The sequence below is a fragment of the Pteronotus mesoamericanus genome, unplaced genomic scaffold, assembly GCF_021234165.1.
Source record: "Pteronotus mesoamericanus isolate MK-2021 breed Mesoamerican mustached bat unplaced genomic scaffold, CSHL_Meso_final scaffold_705, whole genome shotgun sequence".
Lineage (NCBI taxonomy): Eukaryota > Metazoa > Chordata > Mammalia > Chiroptera > Mormoopidae > Pteronotus > Pteronotus mesoamericanus.
Genome location: NW_026555326.1, coordinates 14,083,959 through 14,107,068, shown reverse-complemented (window position 1 = coordinate 14,107,068; position 23,110 = coordinate 14,083,959). Strand labels below are relative to the sequence as shown.

The 23,110-nt window shown below is 39.3% G+C and overlaps 1 protein-coding gene across 3 annotated transcripts in view; it reads right to left on the bottom strand.

Moving 5' to 3' along the window:
* GON4L (gon-4 like) overlaps positions 1–23,110 on the bottom strand; it is an 81,419-nt gene that overhangs the window by 21,869 nt on the left and 36,440 nt on the right. For all 3 annotated transcript variants that reach the window (XM_054563132.1, XM_054563133.1, XM_054563134.1), the window contains 6 exons: positions 18,762–18,954; positions 14,578–14,679; positions 6,327–6,367; positions 5,629–5,732; positions 933–1,131; positions 341–427 (listed from right to left, as the gene is read on the bottom strand). In XM_054563132.1, coding sequence (XP_054419107.1) covers positions 341–427; positions 933–1,131; positions 5,629–5,732; positions 6,327–6,367; positions 14,578–14,679; positions 18,762–18,954 — 726 coding nt within the window. The remainder of the gene's footprint in view (positions 1–340; positions 428–932; positions 1,132–5,628; positions 5,733–6,326; positions 6,368–14,577; positions 14,680–18,761; positions 18,955–23,110) is intronic.

The window sequence follows — 23,110 nt, the reverse complement described above, 5'->3', positions numbered from 1 at the left end:
AATACCAATAGCCCGTAGCCTCTTTGTGAAAAACTATCCTTCCTATTATAGTATAAAAGCAGGTAAAAATCATCCTAAAGTCTTTCACAATTAACATTACCTCATTAAGACTGCAAGTCAGAGCAATACTCTTAAGAAAACTGAATACACTCTCTGTCCTTTCATGGGAATCAGTGGTTTACGTTCTCTCAGCAAACATAGGAAGCCATAGGAATAGCTACCAAAACATGCAGGAGAGAAGAAGAAATGTAGATTATGATGGGTGAATATCTGTGAGAAATGGCTTGCCAAGCTAACTGCATACTCAAGTCTTAAGAGTTATGGATATTTGGAACCTTACAAGAAATATCCTTGTTGTACTGGCCTCCGAGTTGAGACTAGGGTTGGAGGTGGAGAGAAGGTGAATTTGCGTCAAGAGCTGAACATGCTGGGGAGGGAAAGAAAACAATACAGTAACATGTTATGATGTCATTTCAGAAACCCAGATCTTACCAGGATATCTGTAACTTTATCACACACCATTTTGCTTTTCTGAAGAGACTATGAAAAACAACAGTTTCTTGGTATAAATTTCACAGATATGTTCCCCTTGAGAAGAAGGAAAGAACTAGAGGAAGTTTAACCTCAAACCAGAGAAACTGAGATTAGAAAGAAGAAAAAACTACTCTGGCAATGAGACTGCTAAATTCAGAATGGATTCCTACGGAGTCTTTGAAATCTGTATCAGGGTCCTTACATGCATACTTGCCTGAGCCATAATGACTTTGTGAACAGTGTTCTCAAGGTCCTAGCTGATGTGAAGATCCTGTGGTCCTATGGTTTCAACAGGTGTCAGGATACCTATCTCTTTCTGACTTACAAAGCTACTAAGTTTTGGTTTCAGGTCAAGCCATGGAATGACCCAATCTTAACATTACAAAGAAAAGTCTTACCTGCTGCATCTGCTGCTGGAGTCTCTTTCTCTGTGCTGGATCTAGAATCAGAGTCTGAGGAACTTTCTCACTCTGAGGCTTAACCCTCTCTATCTCCTGCTGCTGTTTGGCTGAAGATTTCTTCAACTTTAGCTGCTCAAGTAGCTCCTTCATTGTACGATGTTGCTCATTTAGCAAGTTGGCCAGTGGCTCCTCAAACCTATCTCGAACAGGGAGATGACTGAATTTGAATATATCCCTAGGCCCACAACATATCCTTCTCATGGTGGTCGAAGAGAGTCTGAATAATTTCTATCTACTGGTAATTCCTAAATCCCACTTTAGCCAACAGGCAAAACTCCTAGCCTATCCAATTTTTTTCCCCAAAGTCGTTAGCATAGATTCAAATAAGATGGTTCTGAATTGTCCCCTCTCCTCATTTTTCTACAATCAGGCCTCTAAGTAATATACAAATAAAGGGAAAATAAAACAAAAATTTAGGAGCAGAGATACATCAGGATAAAAAAGAAGTCAAAGAGCTAACAGAAACTCATCATTCTAGCATTATACTAATACCCAAATTAATCTGGGACTTGTACTTAAGGGTGATATAAAATCTTTCAAAGAATGACATCTGTTCTCTGATTTACCCTTTACTCTAATCCCAGGTCTACAGCTTCTCCCATTCCACTCCTATCTGTTCAGGCTGCCCTGTTTTCTGTTCTTAAAAAGTCAAAGACTGTCAGGCATAAAGTAACAGAGGGATATACTAAAGCACATTATAGTTTAACTAACCCAGTGCATACTGCTTGCCCTACCCTGGTGACTAGCGGAAACCCTGTCCGGGTGAGATGAAGGGCTGCTAGAAACCCAGATGTCCTTATAAATGGCTTGCCAATAGACTTACTCACTCACACTCACTCACCCCAAGCTCAAGCCTAGGGGCAGCTTGCAAGGTACCAGAGACATACCAGGGACAAACTGTACAGTTTCAGGGAGCACCACCATCCCTGTGTTGAGCTCTACCCCCAGACAGCCTGCAGACGCAGGAGGACACCAGATGTAAATCTGCATTAATCTGGTGAACACTGCTAGGCCCCCTCCGCTGAACCTGAGACCCTGCTTGACCCTGCTTCACCCACCTCTAGCGTTGCTCTTCTTGACTTTTTCAGCGAGTGTGTCTCACAGGCAGTGAGCCTTGGTCTGAGCTGCAAACTCTGTGAAAAACTTTCTTTCTAAGGTCTGCAGGCCCCTGGCCAGTGGCACTTGGCCTCGGTGTGCCCTGTCCCTCTGACTAAGTGGTCTCAAGTCCAGCACTGGCGGCAGCTGGTCTCAGGCCCAGCGCAGGCAGATACTAACTATAAATCACTTTGTACTTTCTAGCAGGTGGCCCAGTCCAGGAAAAGGTGGTGGCTGACCTGAGCCGGCATCAGAGCCCCTCACAAGAGGCCCCAGAACCAACTAACCAGACAGAATTTCAGACTACAGCAGCTGATCAGTTCCACAAACGGCATACCAAAGGGTATCCAGACAGGGCTCAGAGCGCCACTGAAATGGATCCTGCTCCATGGGGTTAGCCCCTGCCTAAGTCATAAGCAGTCAGCCTGAGGGTCAACCCTACCCACTGATGTGCCAACAGCAATTAAGGCTCAACTACAACAGGGGAGCACACACAACCCACACAAGGGGCAGTCCTGAGCACATGGCTTAGGTGATCTGGCAGACTGTGCCACTGGGCCCCACAGGTCACTACTACATAAGGAAGCCCTGCAAAGACTTGGAAACAGAACAAATCTACCTAATACACAGAAATAAACGGAGGCAGCCAAAATGAGGAAACAAGGAAATGTCCCAAATGAAAGAACAGGACAAAACTCCAGGAAAAGAACTAAAAAAATATGGAGACAAGCTAACTACCCAATACAGAGTTCAAAACACTTGGTTACAAGGATGCTCAATGAACTTAGGGGGAAGGTCAGATGATCTCAGTGAGAACTTACACAAAGAGACAGAAACTATAAAAAAGAATGAGCCAGAAATAAAGAATACAGTAACAGAAACAAAAGCAGATGAGATGAAGCAGAGAACTGAATCAGTGATTTGGAACACAACGTAGCAAAAAGCTCCCAAATAAAATGCCAAACAAAAAAAAAATTTTTTTTAAATGAGGATAGTTTAAGTGACCTCTGGAACAACATGAAGCATAACAACATTCTCATCATAGGGATACCAGAAGCTGGAAAGAAAAGGCAAGGGACTGAAAAACTATTTGAAGAAATAATGACTGAAAACCTCTCTAACTCAGCAAAGGAAATAAACATACGAGTCCAGGAAATGCAGAGAAGCCCAAATAAGATGAAACCCAGAAGGCCCACACAAAGACGTATCATAATTAAAATGGCAAAAGCTGGCCCTGGCTGGTGTGGCTCAGTTGGTTGGGCACTGTCCTGTAAACTGAAACGTCACTGTTTTGATTCCCAATCAGGGTACATGCCTAGGTATGTGACTTCAGTCCCTGATCAGGGTGCAAACAGGAGGCCACCGATTGATATCTATTTCTCACGTCGATGTTTCTCTCCCTTTACATCCCTCCCTTTCCCTCTCTCTAAAATCAATAAGCATCTCCTCAGGTTAAAAATAAAAAAAAACTTTAAAATAAAATGAAACAAAACAAAATGGCAAGGTTATAAGACAAAGAATCTTAAAAGCAGCAAGAGAATAGCAGTGAATTACATATAAGGAAGTTCCCTTAAGACTGTCAGCTGTTTTCTCAATAGAAACTTGGTAAAAATAAATTTAAAAGGAAAAGAAACCCTGGCTCCTTTGGCTCAGTGGACTGAGAGCCAACCTGCAAACCAGAGGGTCACTGGTTTGATTCCCAGTCAGGACACATGCCTGGGTTGCAGGCCAGGTCCCCAGGTGAGGGGCGCATGAGAGGCAACCACACACTGATGTTTCTCTCCCTCTCTTTCTCCCTCCCTTTCTCTGAAACAAAGAGAAACAAACAAACAAACAAATAAAATCTTAAAAAAAAAAAAAAAAAAAAAAAAAAAAAGAATATACTTGGTAGGCCAGAAGGGACTGGGATGAAATACTCAAAGTGATGAAAAGGAAGGACCTACATTCAAGATTACTCTACCCAGCAAAGCTATCATTCAGAATCAAAGGGCAGATAAAAGAGCTTCCCTGACAAGAAAAAGATAAAGGAGTTCATAACCACCAAACCCGTATTACTAGAAATGTTAAAGGAACTTCTTTAAGAAGAAAAAAAAGATAGAAAATATGAATTAATAGCCCTGACAAATGTGGCTCAGTTGATTGAGCGTCATCCTGCAAAATGATAGGTCTCTGGTTTGCTTCTTGCTCAGGGCACATGCTTGGGTTGTGGGTTTAGTCCCCAGTGGGGCACATCCCAGAGGCAACTGCTTATGACATGCAAATGATTACTGTTTCTCTCTTGTATCAATGTTTCTCTCCCTCTTTTTCTCCCTCCCTTCCCCTTTCTCTAAAAATAACTAAATAAAACCTTTTAAAGATGTAAAATATTAAAAAAAGTCTATTCAAGAAACTGTGTTGGGAAAACTAGACAGATATACACAAGAGGAAAAAAAAAAAAAAGACCACTTTCTTATACCATACACAAGAATAAGATCTCAGGAGGAATAGTTCCATTCTGCTAGATCAGAATTTTGTCCTGTGAACTGTAACTTCAAGTAAGTGGGTCAAATACAGATTAGAAATCTTGAAAATAATCTTTAAAAAAAAGTAAGTATGTAAGGTGTCAGAAGTATTAATTAAATCAATGGATGGGGGAAATCCTCTCACAATCTATATGTGTATCAAACCATCACATTGTATACTTCCAATACCTTACATCTTTGTCAATAACACTTCAAAAAAGCTAAAAGGGGAAATTCTAAGATATTTGTTGTAGTTACATTACAGTATTTATTGTAAGGGAGTATGACTAATATTTCTGGCTTTTACACATTTATTAGTATACCTTGTCTTTTTCACTAAATTGCAAATTCCCCGAAAGTCTACCTTTCAGATGGACCCCAAGCTGTCTAGTTAGGTAATGTTGTTCAGTTAAAACACAAGATTAATTAGAGGCTATGGGTCTCTTAGCTTTTCCTTGCTCTACCCATGGCATAAACCACACCCTGACCTCTGCTTCTACTCAGAATGTTTAACAATGAAATACAGATAGATTACACAAACCTATTACAAAATTAGGAAAAAATTAAAGTCTCTGCTTTTTGGGTCAGGCAACAGAAGTCCCAACTTATGTGAACAGGGCAGTCTATATATTTTAGACTCTAGGGCAGTATTGTAGGTGCTTCATGGTTTGCTGAATTAATGCTTAGGTGATTAACAAATGTTCATTAACACCAGATCTTCAGAGCAAATGAGTAGAACAAAAGGGACACGGTGGATACGACGATTCGCAGCAGTCTCTGTGGCTGGCCACATCAGAGTCCTACACGCCTCTCCAGCACCGCTCTCCTGGAGAAGCTGCTATGGATGCCAGCTACTGTTTTCTCTCCATTCCCAAACAGATGCAGCTTGGTCTGTAGCTGCACTGCCCCATAATAAGGAGATTTATTCACCTGACATCTAACACTCCCACTAGGGATGAAAAATCACTGAAATTTCTGAAAACCTTTTCAGATATACACTTCCCAATTCTAACTTTCAAGGTCTTTGACAGGCCTACCGTAGGGCTTGAGGAGTATTAAAGTTAGGCCGAGGTTCAGCCACACGTTCCTCCTCCTCTGGGCCATCATCTTCCATGTTGGGGAATCCCATTTCATCTTGGAACTGGGGAAAATGAAATGGAAATATGAGTTTTCCTGGGGAATGGGCAAGTGAAAGTCACTGTAGCAGTGAGATGGGAAAGTAAAGCCTACAGTTTATAGGACTTTAAATCTTTTCTCTCTCTTCAGAGCGCCCACAGTCCTACACATGGGATGACTAGACTTATTACAACAGAAAAAAAAATGCCTCTCAACTGTTCAACTTGTAATGCTAAGGACAGAATATGGATAAATCACAATGATCATAAATATCTTTCAAGAGACAAATTTATGAGAAAGACAACTATCTGTCCTCAGAATAATCTAAAACTAGCTTGCAATCTTTAGGGATGCACCAAATGATTGTTGGAGAGGCAATTCAAAGTTTGTCTCTTAGTAAGTTTCAAGGAAAACTTACTAAGAACTATCTACAAATGGATAATCAAAGTTTATTAGTTAGTAAAATTCTCCTGCCGAACTTCTCTCCTGGATAAACTAACAGTGGAATTGGCTTGGTCTGAACACCTTCTGGAGGCAGAGGCCCTGGGACCAAAGGGCAGAGCTCGCTGGAGAATCCACTTCTACCATCCCAAATTCTTATTCAAGAATCATTACTCACAGTTTCAAACAGCTCTTCCATCAGTCCATTCACTTCCTTTTCTACAAAAAAGCCAAACAGGATGTTGTTGGCACAAGTTAGTTTCATAAGGGGGAATACAAAGAAGACAATCTATGTCACTTTCAGCAAGGCATCGGACAAAAACCTCATATATATTTAACATTCATTCATTTAAAAACATTTGCTGAACACCAATGGTGTCTCAATCCCTGTTCTAGATACCTGGAATACATGACAGAACTTAACAGTCTTACTCTTGTGAAGCTTAAATTCTAGTGGGAAGACATATAAAATGTAAGCTAGATGATTTTACAGTAAGATAAATTCATAGTTTGTTAATCTATCCAACTGAGCAGAGTCAAGATAGACGTCTCTAGCAGTGTGTCACAAAACTTGTATTTGCACTGGAACCATTCAGCAACTCTGTCAATGACTTAGAACAGGGGTCTCCAACCCACGGTCAGTAGCCTGTTAGGAACCGGGCCACACAGCAGGAGGTGAGTGGCAGGTCAGCTAGCAAAGCTGCATCCTATTTACAGCTGCTCCCCACTGCTCGCATTACTGCTTGAGCTCCTCCTTCTGTCAGATCAGCAGTGGCATTAGATTCTCATGGGAGTGCAAACCCTACTGTGAACTGCAAACAAGAGGATCTACAATGCATGCTCCTTGTAAGAATCTAATGCCTGATGATCAGAGGTGGAGCTGGGGCAGTGATGCTACTGCTGTGGGGCCACTGCAAATACAGATCATTAGCAGAGAGGTTTAACTACGCAGAGATCACAATAAACCAACTGCTTGCAGACTCATATCAAAACTATCAGTGAATGGCACTTGACAATTAATCTGCATTTGGTGGCAGGCTTTACGTCAGAACCCGACACTTATTTTAGTCCGCATGTGGCCCGCCCATTATTTTATTTACCACTTCTGTCCCTGCCTCTTTCCCGCACTGTGCACATGTCTCAGTCACAGTCCTGGTAAGCCCACATGCCCCTGCTAGCCAAAATAAGTAAAAAAGAAACTTGCTGGAGAATTTCTTTGAAAAAAGGGGAAAGACCCAATAATGAGACAGCAGAAGACTCTAAGACCGCCAACAAAAAGAAAGCTGCACCTAACAGAAAATACCAAGAGTCCTATGTAAATTACAGGTTCATTGCAACAGGTGATCCACATTCTCCAAGCCTGCTTTGTATAATACGTGGTGACCGGCTATCCAACAGAGTCATGAAACCTTCAAAACACTTTTGCCACATGGAGACCAAGCACCCTGCATTAAAAGATAAGGCTTTGGAGTTTTTCAAAAGAAAACAACGTGAATACAAAGAACAGAAGCAGTTATTGAAGGCCACCACTTCATCCAATGTGTCTGCACTGAGAGCATCATTCTTCGTGGCTAACTGCATTGCCAAAACTGATCCTGCCTGCTGCTAAGGACATCTGTCATGAACTTTTAGGAGAGGCTGCAGTTCAAAAGGTGGCAAGTGTTCCTCTTGCAGCTAGCACCATAACTAGGTGAACTGATGAAACAGCAGAGGATACTGAGATTGCTACAAAAGCACTGAGAAGTCTGCTTCCATTTCCAACATCCTATCTTTGTGAAGCAGGGTTTTCTGCAGTGACAGCAACCAAAAAAAAGATACAGAGTAGACTGGACATAAGCAACACACTTTGGGTGTCACTGTCTCGCATCACCCACAGGTGGGACTGTCTACTTGCAGGAAAACAATCTCAGGGCTCCCACTGATTTTGCATTATGCTGAGTTGCATAATTATTTCATTATATATTACAAAGTAATAACAATAGAAATAAAGTGAACAATAAATGTAATTCACTTGAATCATCCAGAAACCATCACCCACCCCTCTGGTCAGTGGAAAAATTGTCTTCCATGAAACTGGTCCCTGGTGCCAAAAAGGTTGGAGACTGCTGACCTAGAAAACCCAGAAAACACACTTCTCAAATATATAAATGATATAAAGCTGGATGGGAGTGCCAAACTACTTGATGACAGATTCAAAATTCTGTTTTCCCAAATTAATTGGATAGATCATAATGGGAATGAATTTAACGTTTTAAATCAAGGATTAAAAAAAACAATCAGTTTCTTAAGTGCACAGAAAGGTGACATGGCTCAAAACCAATTAAAATGAGTAAGATTTAAATGTTTTGGTTGACCTTAACTTCAATATGACATAGCTGCTCCAAAAAAGTACACACATCAAGAAGGCGAGCATATGGCTAGATCACAGCAGAGTCTCAGTCATGTCTAGAGAACTGTGATCTATTCTACAAAGGCCCTTCCAAGAGGATATTAAAAAGACAAATTCCAAATGTTGGGGAGGACACTGAACAACTGGAACTGCAACAGGAATAGAAAAAGAAAAGTTACTTTGTTAAAAGATCTGACAATTTCTTATAAAATGCCTAGACAGTTGACCCAAGAGAAATAAAACATTTGTTTACAAAGGCTTGAACAAAAATATTCAGAACAGCTTTTTTTTTCAAACACCCAAATATCAGACCCCACACCCCTTGGTCGTGGAGCAGCCTTCTGCCATCTCCTCTGCAAATGGGCTCCGTGGCCTAGCGCTCTGGTCCCTGCCACCTTTAATAACAGGCCAGTGCCCACGACGGGGAGCCACTGAGGCTTCCACCAGCTCACAAGCAAAAGCATGGGAGCCCTCCCCTCCAGCAGCTCACTCATGACCACCGACGACTACTGCCGGCACTGCCTCGGTTCCACTTCCAGGAAGAGCTCCTGTGGAAATGCCGAGTCCCCCAGGGAAGCAATCCCTTATCACCCTGGTCTCCCCAAGGCTGACCCTGGTCACTGGTGGGGGAGCTTCTTCTGGGGGAAGCCCACTCTCCAGTTTATGGCTATAGTGTTGAAGTCCCCAGAGCACTCTGAATCTGCCCAGGCCTCCTGCAGTATGATCACCTGTGACCTGGCTTGGGAAACCATAAGAAAGCAGCCTGGTGGCCAGCCTAGCAAAACCGATGCCAGAGCCCACATTCCCTACCCCCACTCCTCCTCCTCTACCCTATTACTCCCTCCCTACCCCAACCCACAGACCAGGCAGGCTGAAGCAAGAAAAAGCAGTTGGGTTCTTTTCTATCAAAACAACAAATCACCAAAAAGAGAGTGGAGACAGCCCCACTCTCTATTATCCAAGCCACAAGTCAGTCTTCCTGACACCCTAAAACCAAGCAACCTGCAAAAAAAAACAACCCCAAAAAGACAGCCAAAAATGAGAAAGAGCCCAAATGTCCATCAACACCTGGGAATAGAGTTAAAAAACAGATATACAAACTAGTATATTTATGCAATGGAATTCTCCTCAGCAATTAAAGTGAACAAAATGATACAAGCAATATGGGTGAATCTCAAAAATATTAGGCAGAATGTAAAAGCCTTACATAACAGAGCACATACAACATGATTCCATGTACCAGTATATGAAATCATAAAACCAACAAATCTAACCTGCGATGGAAAAAAATCAGAACAGTGGTTTCCTCTAGGGGGATGGTGTAGAGATTCACTTGGAAGGGGAATAAGAAAACTTTCTGGGGCGACAATTCTATATCCTGATAGGGATTTGGATTAGACAGGTGTAAGCATGTCAAAACTTATTGAATGGTACACTTTGGTACACTTAAGACTTGTGTAATAGAACTGTGCATGCATTTATGTAAAAAGAGAAATTATAAAAAGAAAAATATTGAACTCTAATTCATGATACGCATCTGAAATGTTTAGAAGTGTACTCTGATATCTACAATTCACTCTGAAATGCATCAAAAAGAAACCAAAACACCAAACCCCCCAAAACCCGACATTGATTCATAGATAGATAGGTGAATAGCTGAGTGATAAAGCTAATATATTAAAAGTTAATTATGGAAGCTAGATGGTTGGTACATGGGTATTTACTGTACAATTCTTTCAGCTTTTCTATATATATGAAAAGTTTCATAATAAAATGTAATGAGGGAGAAAGTTTTTAAAAATAAAAGCTAAAATCCAAAGAGTAACTTGGGTAGTAAGAGGTCTAGAAACCATGATATTCAGACAACTGAAGAAACTTGGTATGTCTGACTTAGGAAAGAAAAAACTTAGGAGAAAAACTCCATCTTTTTGCTATGTACACTAGGGAGTAAATAAAACTTTCTATCAAAATAGACGAATAGGTGAACATAAAAGGTAGATTTAGGCTCAATAAGGAAAATGTTAATTGCGGAGGGCACACTTCTGCAGAATTGATAAGCTCCCTGCTACTGGAAGTATCCAGAGACTGAAAGTCCACTTCAGAGGAAACGTAAACAAGTGGGAGAATAACATTTGATCACATGAAGCTTTCCATACTCTATAATTCTACGCATTTTTATTTTTAAATTTTTGTCATCCATGTAAAGATAAGTCCTCTTAAAGGGAAAATTAAATATAATAACATCTGACATAAGACAAGAGGTAAGAACAAAATTAAAATTCTATTCCAGTTTTTACTAACGATCACAGAATTCTTTGACTAGAAAGGATGGCCCTTCACTCAGGCATCCCAAAAAAGTTCAGTATTTGATTGGCAAATAATGCAAATCAAAGTATTTGCAAAAAACTGCAAAACACCACAGCTCTACGCTAATAAACAAAGTTCATAAGAAGTTCACAGTATAGAGAAGACAGATATTAAGTACGTGACTATAAGAGCTATGAGTATTAAAAAGGATATAGAAAGTGGTATAGAAAGGGATCCTAATTGAGGAGGAACTCCCTGAGAAATTGTACAGGGTGGGGCAAAAGTGGGTTTACAATTCTGAGTACATGAAACAGTTTATTCTTGTACTATTATTTATTTATTTTTAAATTAATTAATTTATTTTTTTCAAATACATTTGTCTCCGCCTTCCCCCTACCACTCTCCCTTGCCCCCTCCCCCTCCCTCCCTCAACCCTTCCCCTTTGGTTTTGTCCATGAGTCCTTGCTGTATGTTCCTTGACTTGCCCTTTCCCTTCCTTCCCCCCCGCCCCTCCCTATTTATTAATTATTGTATTATCTTCCATACAAACAATTGGAAACTTGCTTTTGCCCCACTGTTCCACCCTGTATGGAAAATGAAGAGAGTAACAGACAAAAAAGGAAAGTAAGTGTATTACAGGATAAGAGCTGAACTAAAATTAGATTTACTTTTCTGCTTCAAATAGAAAATTTTTCATTACCAGTCTATGAGACTGTGGACCAGTCTTCTCCTTCTTGAAAAACCCTGTCCCTCATTTGACACTAGACTTGCTTGGTTTTTCTTATACTTCCCCTAGACCTTGCACTCCTACTTTCTCTTTGATTCCTGGTACTGTGTTTTCAATGCTTCCTCTAACCTTAATTAACATACCAAAATAAACAGAAATGGCATTCTAATCTTAAAAACAAAATGAAAGATGAAATAAAGCAAAAAAATAGAACATAAATCCTAAAGGATCATGTTCACATAATTCTCTTTGCACAAAAAACTGCATTATTTAGGTATATAAAAAAACACTTTTGGATGCTTATAAAGGTTTCATCATAACCTAGTCAAAAGCCAACAACTTACCACATGCTCTCAATAAAAAATCGATAGTTTCTGAAATATGTTTTCCATCACTGACAAACTAGCCAATGAAGTAATTTTTTAAACAAATGACTCAAGCCAAATGATGTTTTCCATGCACCCCATCTTGCTAATATATTAAACAATATTTATTCAAATTGATATTTCTAAAATCCAAGTAAGTTCCTGTTGACTTCCTGCTTAAAATTCTTTAAGTATATTTTATTGATCATGCTATTACAGTCGTCCCATTTTTTCCCCCTCCTTTTCCTCTTCCGCCCTGCATACCCATCCCTCCAGCATTCCCCCCTTCCTTAGTTCATGTCCATATAAGTTCTTTTCCTTCTCCATTTCCTATACTATTCTTAACTTCCACCTGTCTATTTTGTGCCTACCAATTATGCTTCTTGTATCCTGTACCTTTTTCCCCATTCTCCCTTCTCACCTTCCCCACTGATAACCCTCTATGTGATCTACATTTCTGTGATTCTGTTCCTGTTATAGTTGTTTGCTTATTTTTTGTTTTTGTTTTTTAGGTTCAGTTGTTGATAGTTGTGAGTTTGTCGCAGTTTAACTGCTCATAGCTTTGATTTTTTTCTTACATAAGTCCCTTTAACATTTCATTATAAGGGCTTGGTGATGATGAACTCCTTTAGCTTTACTTTGGGAAGCACTTTATCTGCCCTTCCATTCTAAATGATAGCTTTGTCGGACAGAGTCATCTAGGTTGTAAGTCCTTGGCTTTCATGACTTTGAACACTTCTTTCCAGCCCTTTCCTGGTCCTAAGACTTCTTTTGAGAAATCAGCTGATAGTCTTATGGAAACTCCTTTGTAGGTAACTGTCTCCTTTTCTCTTGTTGCTTTCAAGATTCCTTATCTTTAATCTTGAGTAATATAATTATGATGTGCCTTGGTGTGTGCTTCCTTGGGTCCAACTTCTTTGGGACTCTGAGCTTCCTGGACTTGCATGTCTAGTTCCTTTGCCAGAATGGGGAAGTTTTCCTTTGTTATTTTTTCATATAGGTTTTCAATTTCTTGCTCTTCCTCTTCTCCTTCTGGCACCCCTATGTTCGGATGCTGGAGACATTTAAAGTTGTCCCAGAGGTTCCTAAGCTTCTCCTAATTTTTGTAAATTCTTGTTTCTTCATTCTGTTCTGGTTGAATGTTTATCTCTTCCTTCTTTTCCAAATCATTGATTTGAGTCCTGGTCTCCTTCCCTTTACTATTGGTTCCCTGTATATTTTTATTTCACTTTGCACAGCCTTCCCTTCTTCCTGTATTTTTGCATCTGTACTCAACCATTTCTGTGATCATCCTGATTACCAGTGTTTTGAACTCTGCATCTGATAGGTTGTCTGTCTCCTCATTGCTTAGTTCTTCCGGAGTTTTCATCTGTTCTTTCATATGGGCCATATTTCTTTGTCTTGGCATACCTGTTACGTTGTAAGGGGCACAGCCTTAGGTATCCACCAGGGCAGGGGAACCTTGCACTGTGACCAAGCGGATTGTGCCCTTTCAGGTGCTGATTTCAGCATGGGTGGGCTTCTGTACATTCTAGGATCCTGTGGGCCCCTCCAACAGACTCTCTGAGAGAGGGGGAGTTTCTCCTGCTGCTGTAACTCCCACAGGTTTTTCATAGCCAGAGGTTTTGAGGCTTTCTTTTCCCATGCTGGAACCCTGGATTGTGTGGACATTCTCATTGCCCATTTTATCCTCCTGACTTATCCACATGCAAATGTGGGACATCCCAGTCCACCAGCCTCTGCTTCATCCACCCTGGTCCATCCTGGTCTGCCAGCTGCCACCTTGCTGCCACAGCTTCCTGTCTCTGCCCCTCCTGCCGGTCAGGATGAATGTTTCTTTAACTCCTTATGTGTCGCACTCCCATACAGTTCGATTTTCTGGCAGTTCTGATTGTTTTTTTGTTTTTAGATTTGTTGTTGTCCTTCTTTTGGTTGCATGAGGAAGCGAAGCGCATCTTTCTACACCTTCATCTGGGCCAGAAAGCTCTCTGCTTAAAATTCTCTGAGCTCTCCTTTTTGACAGACCTTTTCTACCACCACTTACTCACACACACAACTATACCAAACTATTTACTATTTTCCAAACACATTTGTTTCACAATTCTGCTGTTCACAGGTACTTTTAGATTTGTAATATCCCTCTGCTGCCCTCATTCACCAAAAATTTCCTACTCTTCCTTCAAAACTATCATTAAAAAAATCTCATCTTGTAAATCCTTCTCTAAGCCCTTCCACCCTAACATCATACCACACAATAGATTACACCTTCTTTTAAGCAACTACCACACTTTATACACAATCTGTTAACAGCACCTATCACTTTGTATTATAGCCTTTTCTGTTTGTATCCCTCCTAAGCTGTCATCCTGTATGACACAGGCCATGTCTTTTTCATTTTTGGTATCCTAAGTACAATCCCTGCCCATTACTGGACTAAGTATATTACTGTGGGACATAGAAATGAATGACTGATAGGCTTTCTGAATATATACCTAAATTTAAGGAATTACAGAAATGGGTAGAGAAAGCTTATGTATGTCTTAGATTAAATGGACAGCAAACTTCCCTCAGAAAACTAAAAAGTGAACAAATGTAGATGGGGTATAGCCAAGAGCAGGACTCATAGGAAACACAGACTCACTGGTGATTCTCACTGCCCGGTCAGTACGGAAATCCTCTGTGTCTGGTTCATCACGGTCTTCCAGGAAATTATATTCTGGATCGTCATCATCATCTGCCTCATCTAGAAAAAAATGTTTCAGACACTTATTCCCAATCCTGAACTCTTATCTCAAGTGACAATTTAAGGTATTCAGCAACATAAGAATCTGTTCCAATAAAGTACATTTATTTTTAAGTTTTAAAATTTTTTTTTCTCTCCATGCCTTTGCATAGATCATTGCCTACAGCTGACTCATCTCACCTCTTCTCTCCAATAAGCCAAATTCCTTCCTTTCTTTAAATAAGACTTAAATCTCTCAAAATGCAGCCAAAGCCAGAAAACTGAACATATAATTTATTTCAGTAATCCAACCTTGAATAAACAGTGCATCTTTTTTTAAAATTAATCCTCACCCACGGACATGCTTATTGATTTTAGAAAGAGGGGGAGGGAAGGAGAAAATAGAGGGAAAGAAATATTGATATGAGAGAGAGGCACTGATCAGTTGTTCCTCATATGCACCCCAACTAGGGACCAAACCCACAACCTAGGCCATGTGCCCTGATTGGGAATTAAACCTGTGACCTTTCTGTTTATGGCACAGTGCTCCAACCAATGGAGCCACACCAGACAGGGCTGAGTAGTGCATCTTATGAAAATAATACTTTTGTAAAACTATACAAAGGTATTGATAATAAAATAAGTAATGACCCTAATTCCACCAAATTAGGGAATTACTACAATGCAAAATGAAAACACGCAACATTCTATATATGTTCAATACATACAAAACGAACAACACAATACTATACAGACATAATTATCATTAAATTATGAAAATATTGCTACAACAGGACTAAAAAATAACTAAAAATATACAAAAATATTAAACATTTTTTAGGGCATAGAAATGTTTTTCTCCCTCATAATTTTCTCTAATGTTGATATATGATAGCTTTCCTATTCCTAAATAAAAATTGCAAAGGAGTAATTGTATTAGAAATTTTTATATTAAGGTATTATTTTTTCCTGAGAAAACTTTAGATCAGTGCCATCCAACTAAACTTTCTGCAATGATGGAAATGTTCTACATATCCATTGTCTCTGTTCAATCCTTTCTGCAGAGATTTTGAGCCTTGGTGTCAGGAACCTTGAGGTTGAGTTGGTAGAAAAACAAAGTATCAATTAACGAACTAAGAGACTTACAAATCATGAAAATAATCTCGTGAAAAAAAATTCCTGTATGTAGACATGTAGTTTTCTGGAGAGAGGCTACATAACTTTCATCAGATTCTCAAAGGGATAATGAAAAAGCCAGAAGATTAGACTCCTATCAGAAAGACTAATGTGATAACAAATATATACACATATAAGTTGTTGATTATTAAGAAACTGATTCTCCCATTTGTATGTCAAAGACTCAGCTTCAAATTTCATCTTCTTCCCCTTCATACGAGTTTGTGCATTAGCACTTCTGCTCTAGAGGTGGGTGGAAAGAAGAAAAATGCTAAGGTTCATAACAACTTCTTGTTACCTGTCTTTTCTAAATGTTTGGGGAAAGTCCTAAATCTAAATATAGTACTTAAATTATTCCTACTTCTACATTATTGTGGAAAACTAAAAGGCAACTTCATATCTGAAAACTTGTAGAGATGCGTATCAAAATATTACCAGTGATCCCTCTGGGGCATAAATTGTCATCATGGGGAAGGGCTTTAATGGTTTTCATTATATAATACAGCAAGTTCTCGAAAAACATCATTTCATCAATAGTAGGCCTTTTGTTATTATGTTGATATGGTATCACAGGAACTTAACTCTTGTTTACATCAATTAGCCTATGGTAAAATTGGTTTTGTCTTATGGTCATTTCACTTAAATTGACACAACCTATCAATAATGTTAAGTGAAGACTTACTGTATTTGATTTTTTATACCAAGCATGTATATAATACAGAAAATAAGAGAAAACTCCTGGGAGGACATCTTATAGAACCCGTAATACATATCATCTCATGTCATTTCTAATCATCTGCCTCCTCTCAATGTAACTGCTGTCAAGTGTCTTTCAAAGATCTACCTCAATTACCACCTCCTCTGATCATCCTAAACAAGAATTCTTTCTCCCTCTTCTAAAACCTGAGAACAGTTGTTGTGCCACTTTTATGGTGTACCTGAGTTTACTCAATTTCATTCACTTCAAATGTGTTGTACATCTAATAATAATGGACCAGGCAACAATCATACATTTTACCTCATGACAAAATGATTATGCTGCTTTCTTTCACAGATATTAGCATAATGTCTTGTAAAAGTAAAATATTTGATAAGCATTTGTCAAATTATGTACAATATAATTAATAGCTTTGTAAGATACATTCAAGGATGCCCTTGCCGGTGGCTTAGTTGGTTGAACATCATCCTGTACACCAAAAGGTTGGGGGTTTGATTTCTGGTCAGGGCACATACCTAGGTTGCAGGTTCAATACCCAGTTTGGGGCGTGTATGGGAGGCAACCAAACGTTTACTTGGTCTATTTCCATCCAAATTATTTGTTCTCTTATTTATCCTAAAGCATTATTCTTTTCAACATATAAATCCTAAGGCAGTTTTCTTTTTTTTTTTAAATATTTTATTTATTTATTTTTAGAGAGAGGGGGAGGGAGGAAGAAACATCAGTGTGTGGTTGCCCCTCATGTATCCCCTCAATAGGGACCCGGCTCACAACCCAGGCATGTGCCCTGACCAGGAATTGAACCATCAACCCTTTGGTTCATAGGCTGGCACTCAATCCACTGAGTCACACCTCTCAGGGCTAAACCTTATGGTAGTTTTTAAAGACAGGGAAAAGAGTAAAGATGTACTGTGTAAGTTGTTTGTAATTAGATTTAATGGGATACAATCTGATCCATAAATAAGAGAAATGAATTTGGCTATTGATTAAAGTGAGATAGTGGACGACCTCTCCTCACATAAAAACGTGACACCCTGTCCTTGGTTCAGGTACATAAATTTTTTTAAAAATGTGACTCCTCCATAACACAACTAATAAAAAATTCTGGTCATTCCCATCAAAGAAAGTAAAAACAAAAGAAAACAAAAAACAATAATAATAATAAAACTGTCCTGATTCCATCAAAAGAATGTGACATCTGTGATCACTACAAATTAAGTCAATCTCACAGCTTCTAGATCTACAAAAATTTTATTGCACAAGATGATGTGATGCCTGATTTTCACTACAGTACATTGTTTAAAAATTACCAAAGACAGTTTAATAATGTTTATTTCACGTATTAAAGAACTTTTACTTATATTCTAACATAAGGGTTGTGGTAAGGATTCTTACATGATGTATGACTATAGTCAACATTGGTTTTGACTGATTAATATTCCTTCCCCACTTCTGGAAACACTATCACTTCTTTTGAGAAACTACATAGTTCAACCGCACTGTTCTATTGGGTGATGTTAAATACAGGACTCCACGCTGAAACAGTCTCCCTATTAAACTCATGCAACACCAAGAGTAGGTATGTGATAAAACCAAGCCAATCTGAGATGTCCCCCTGGATTTTCCAACTGGAGCCTGTAGGAGAGAATCATTCTGAACTAGGGATAAAACAAAAAGTAAACGGAGTGCTTATGACCATAGTTCCAGCCTTACAGAAAAAAACAGGTTTGATAATAGAGTTCACTGATAAAAAGAAGTAGAGATAAAGGCTATAGAGTGAAAGAGGGCCTTAGCTGGGCCTCAATTCTACTGCTGGCTTTTCTGCCCTTCTCAAAGTGCACCTTTTCATTTGATCTTCCTGCAAGTCTGGAGTTTGGATTCTTTCATTTGCATCATAAAAAACCGTAACTAACGTAACAGTCTTTGAGTGAATCAGTGCACTCTCATGAAATGGTATATAAAATTATGTGTGCATTTATGTTTTAGGGAAGGATTCTTAGCATTCAAAAGATTCCCAAAGATTCTTAACCAAAAAATAAATGGGGGCAGGAGGCGGGGGAGCAGAATTTACTACTGATTTAAATTGTTGGGTAAATACAAAATAAAATTCAATTAATCAAAAACAACCCTTTTCTTTAAGCTTCTGATGAAAATTTCACCACAGAAATAATCGAAAGAGTAGATAATCAATGCAAACAAAACTACCTACCTTCATTCCCCACATCATCGTTCATGAGTCCCCCAAGCCACATCTTCCAGTCCTCATCATCTGCTGTATTGGGGTCATACATGTCTGGGGTGATGTCTGGAGCTTGGAGCTCTGCCTCTAGTTGCCCCAGGGGGACATCCTTCAGGGGCATCTTAGATCGGGTTCGGAATGCAATGAGACTGTCATCCATTGGCTAGGCAATGGAGAAGGAGATAAAAACAGGTCACTGAATGCCTAATGCTTCCCAATTCTCCAAACATCATTGTATCCTATGTGCTTTTCTTCCTAGCTAAGAAGACAAAGTCTCTTCTCTAAGCAATTTGGATTTATTAGTCTTTGTTTGAGAAACCTCAAGGACAATGATATCAATTTTAAAACCAACATTTCAGGGACATTTATAACAGCTTTATTAAGCTATAATTCACGTATCATAAAATTCACTCAATTTTACACTTAAAAAGTGAATTTTTAACATGTTCTTCACTCCTAAAAGAACTCCGATGTCTATTAGCAGTCACTCCCAATCTCACCCTCAAATCTACTTTACATCTCTATAGATTTGCTTATGCTGGATATTTCATATAAATGGAATCATACAATCTGTGGCCTATTGTCTCTGGCTTCTTTACTTAAGCATATTTTCAAAGTTCATCCTTTTTTTTTAGCATGTATCGATACTCTGCACCTTTTTATTGCACAATAATATTCCATTTTATATAAACTTTTGACTTATTCGTTTGTCAGCTGATAAAAATTTGAGTTGCTTCCACTTTGGGGCTATTATGAATAATGACTCGGCCCTAAGAAAGAATGCAATCTTGACATCTGCAACAACATGGAGGGACCTCATTTTGCTGATTGAAATGTCAGACAGAGAAAGACAAATGCCATATGATTACATCTATATGTGCAATCTAAAAAACAAAATAGATGAACAAGCATAGCAGAAACAGAATTATAAATACAAAGAACATTTTGATGCTTCTCCGATGGGAGATTGCATGGAATGGTGAAGACGGTGAAGGGATTAAGAAGTACAAACTGGCAGCTACAGAACAGTCACGGAGATGGAAAGCACAGCCCAGGGAACGTAGTCAGTAATACTGTAACATCTGGTATGGTGCCGCATGGGTGCTAGATTTACTGGGGTAGCCAGTCCAAAGTTACTCAAATGTCTAATCACGGGACTATACACCTGTAATTATTATAATACTGTATATAAACTGTAACTGAAAAGTAAAAAAATATTGAAAAATAAAATATCACAAAAAGCTTTTCTAAATATTAAAATAAAACCTAAATTCTTTATCAAGGTTTTCCAAAACCCTCATGATACCTCATTCTTGCTTAGCTCTCTGACCCCACTCCTCCTCCTACTTCCCATGATCCCTACAGGTCAGCTAGTTTTTAACCCTTGAATATGCTTAGACTGTTCACATAAGGAACTTCGAATGTGCTATTTCCTCTGAATAAACCCTTTTTCCTCCAGATCTTTTAGAAGCCTGGCTCCTTCTCATTCAGATCTCAGCTCAAATGTCACCTCCTCAAGAGGCCTTTTTTTGCTCATTCTATGTAAAGTACTCTCACAGGCACTCTCTCACTTCCTTGTTTTCATTTACTTCATAGCACTTATTACTTATCTGAAAAGATTTATGTGTTTATGGACTCTCCCCAACAGACTGTAAGGTCCAAGAGGAAAGACATTTTCTTTCTCATACACTGTTATTCCCCAACTTCAATCATTCAGTATGTGTATGAGTAAATGGTTATATAAAACACTACTGTCCCCAACACAACTATTCAGTCATTCCAAAGCAAGGTGATTAAATTTAATAACCTTTTTGAGTGCTACATCATTTATTATTATTTTTAAATTTTAGGAAAGACATATTTTTCTTTGACCTATAAAAATGGTGGGAAAAACTCAGAATATTAAAAACTGGTGAAATGATGAAATTTAGAAAGTCATCATTTGATAATGACCCTAGTAATGACCATTTCAAGCAAGAATAAGCAATGGATTATAAAACCAGTGGGTGAAAAGATGTTTGTCCCCAAAGTATATCCTCATAAGAAATATACTAATTAATTTTAAAATGGAAAAATAATAGTTTCACAGTGAGGAAATCAAGCAGTCACATGAAACGTGATAAAATTAACACAACAGATGTGATGTGCCTATGACGTATTGTACTAAAAGGGACATATCACTGCATGCTATTTGTGCCAAAAACGTATAATCTAAATCCTATTATGACGATGTATCAGAAAAACCAGGACTTCCAGTCAAGATGGAGATATAGGTAGACACACTTTGCCTCCTCGCACAACCAAAAGGACAACAACAAATTTAAAAACAAAAAATAACCAGAACTGCCAGAATATTGAACTGTATGGAAGTCCGACAACCAAGGGGTTAAAGAGGAAACATTCATCCAGAGTTGTAGGAGGGGCGGAGAGGAGGTGAGGCAAGGCCGTGGCTGGAGGACCAGGTCGGTGAGGAAGTGGCTGGCAGGCGGTCCCACCCGTATGAAAGTATGGATAAACCAGGAGGAACAGCTGGTGAGTGAGACAGACCCTGCAACACAGGGTTCCAGTGCGGGAGAAGAAAGCCTCAAAACCTCTGGCTGTAAAGAACTGTGGGGGATGCGGCAGCTAGGAGAAACTCCTAGCCTCATGGGTGAATTCACTGGAGAGACACACAGGGTCCTAGAACGTTCACAAACCCACCCACCTGGGAATTAGCACAAGAAGGACCCAATTTGCTTGTGGGTAGTGGAGGAAGGGACAGAAAGCTGCCGAGAGCTGGGCAAGCAGCACTGACCCTCCCCCACAAACAGCTTCACAACAGAGAGACCTAGGTTGTCCTGCCCTGGCAAATACTTAAGGCTCCACCCCTTCCAACATAACAGGCGCACTGAGACAAAGAAATATGTCCCAAATGAAAGAACAGATCAAAGCTCCTAAAATAGAACTAAGTAATGAAGAGATAACCAACCTATCAGATGCAGAGTTCAAACACTGGTAATCAGGATGATCACAGAAATGACTGAGGACAGATGCAAAAATAGAGGAAGAAGTGAAGGTTATGCAAAGTGAAATAAAAATATACAGGGAACCAACAGTAAAGGGAAGGAGACCGGGACTCACATCAGCGATTTGGAACAGAAGGAAGAGATAAACATTCAACCAGAACAGGATGAAGAAACAAGGATTCACAAAAATTAGGAGAGGCTTAGGAACCTCTGGAACAACTTTAAACATTCCAACATCCTAATCATAAGGGTGCCAGAAGGAAAAGAGGAAGAGCAAGAAATTGAAAACTTATTTGAAAAAGTAATGAATAACTTCCCCAAACTGGCCAAGGAAATAACTTCCAGGAGATCCAGGAAGCTCAGAGTCTCAAAGAAGCTGGATCCAAGAAAGCACACACCAAGGCACATCATAGTTACGTTACCCAAGAGTAAAGATAAGAAGAGAATTTTTTTTTTAAAGATTTTATTTATCTATTTTTAGAGAAGGGGAGAGAGAGAAAAAGAGAGGGAGAGGAACATCAATGTGTGGTTGCATTTTGTGCGCAACCTGCTGGAGACCTGTCCTGCATCCCAGGCATCTGCACTATACTGGGAATCAAACCAGCTACTCTGGTTTGCAGTCCAGTGCTCAATCCACTGAGCCACAACAACCAGGGCAGGAGTCTTAAAAACAGCAAGAGAAAAGGAGACAGTTGCCTACAAAGGAGTTCCCACAAAACTATCAGCTGATTTCTCAAAAGAAACCTTGCAGGCAAGAATGAGCTGGAAGGAAGTTTTCAAAGTTTTGAAAAGCAAGGACCTACATCCAAGATTACTCTATCAAGCAAAGCTATTATTTAGAATGGAAGGGTAGATAAAGTGCTTCTCAGATAAGGTCAAGTTAAAGGAGCTCATCATCACCAAGCTCTTAATATAGCAAATGTTAAAGGGACTTATTTACGGAAAGAAGACAATCAAAAACTATGAACAGTAAAATGACAACAAACTCGTAACTATTGACAACTGAACCTAAAAAAAACAAAAACAAAAACAAACTAAGCGAACTAGGACACGAACAGAGTAACAGAAATGGAGATCAGAGAGGAGGGGGAGAATGCAAGAAAAGGTACAGGGAATAAGACGCATAAACAGTAGGCACAAAATAGACAAGGGGAGGTTAATAGTAGTATAGGGAATGGAGAAAGCAAAGCACTTATGTGTATGACCCATGGACATGAACTAGGGGTGGGGGGGAATGCTGGGGGGATGGGGGGTGCAGTGTGGAGGGGAATAAAAGGGAGGAAAAAAATGAGACAACTGTTAATAGCATAATAT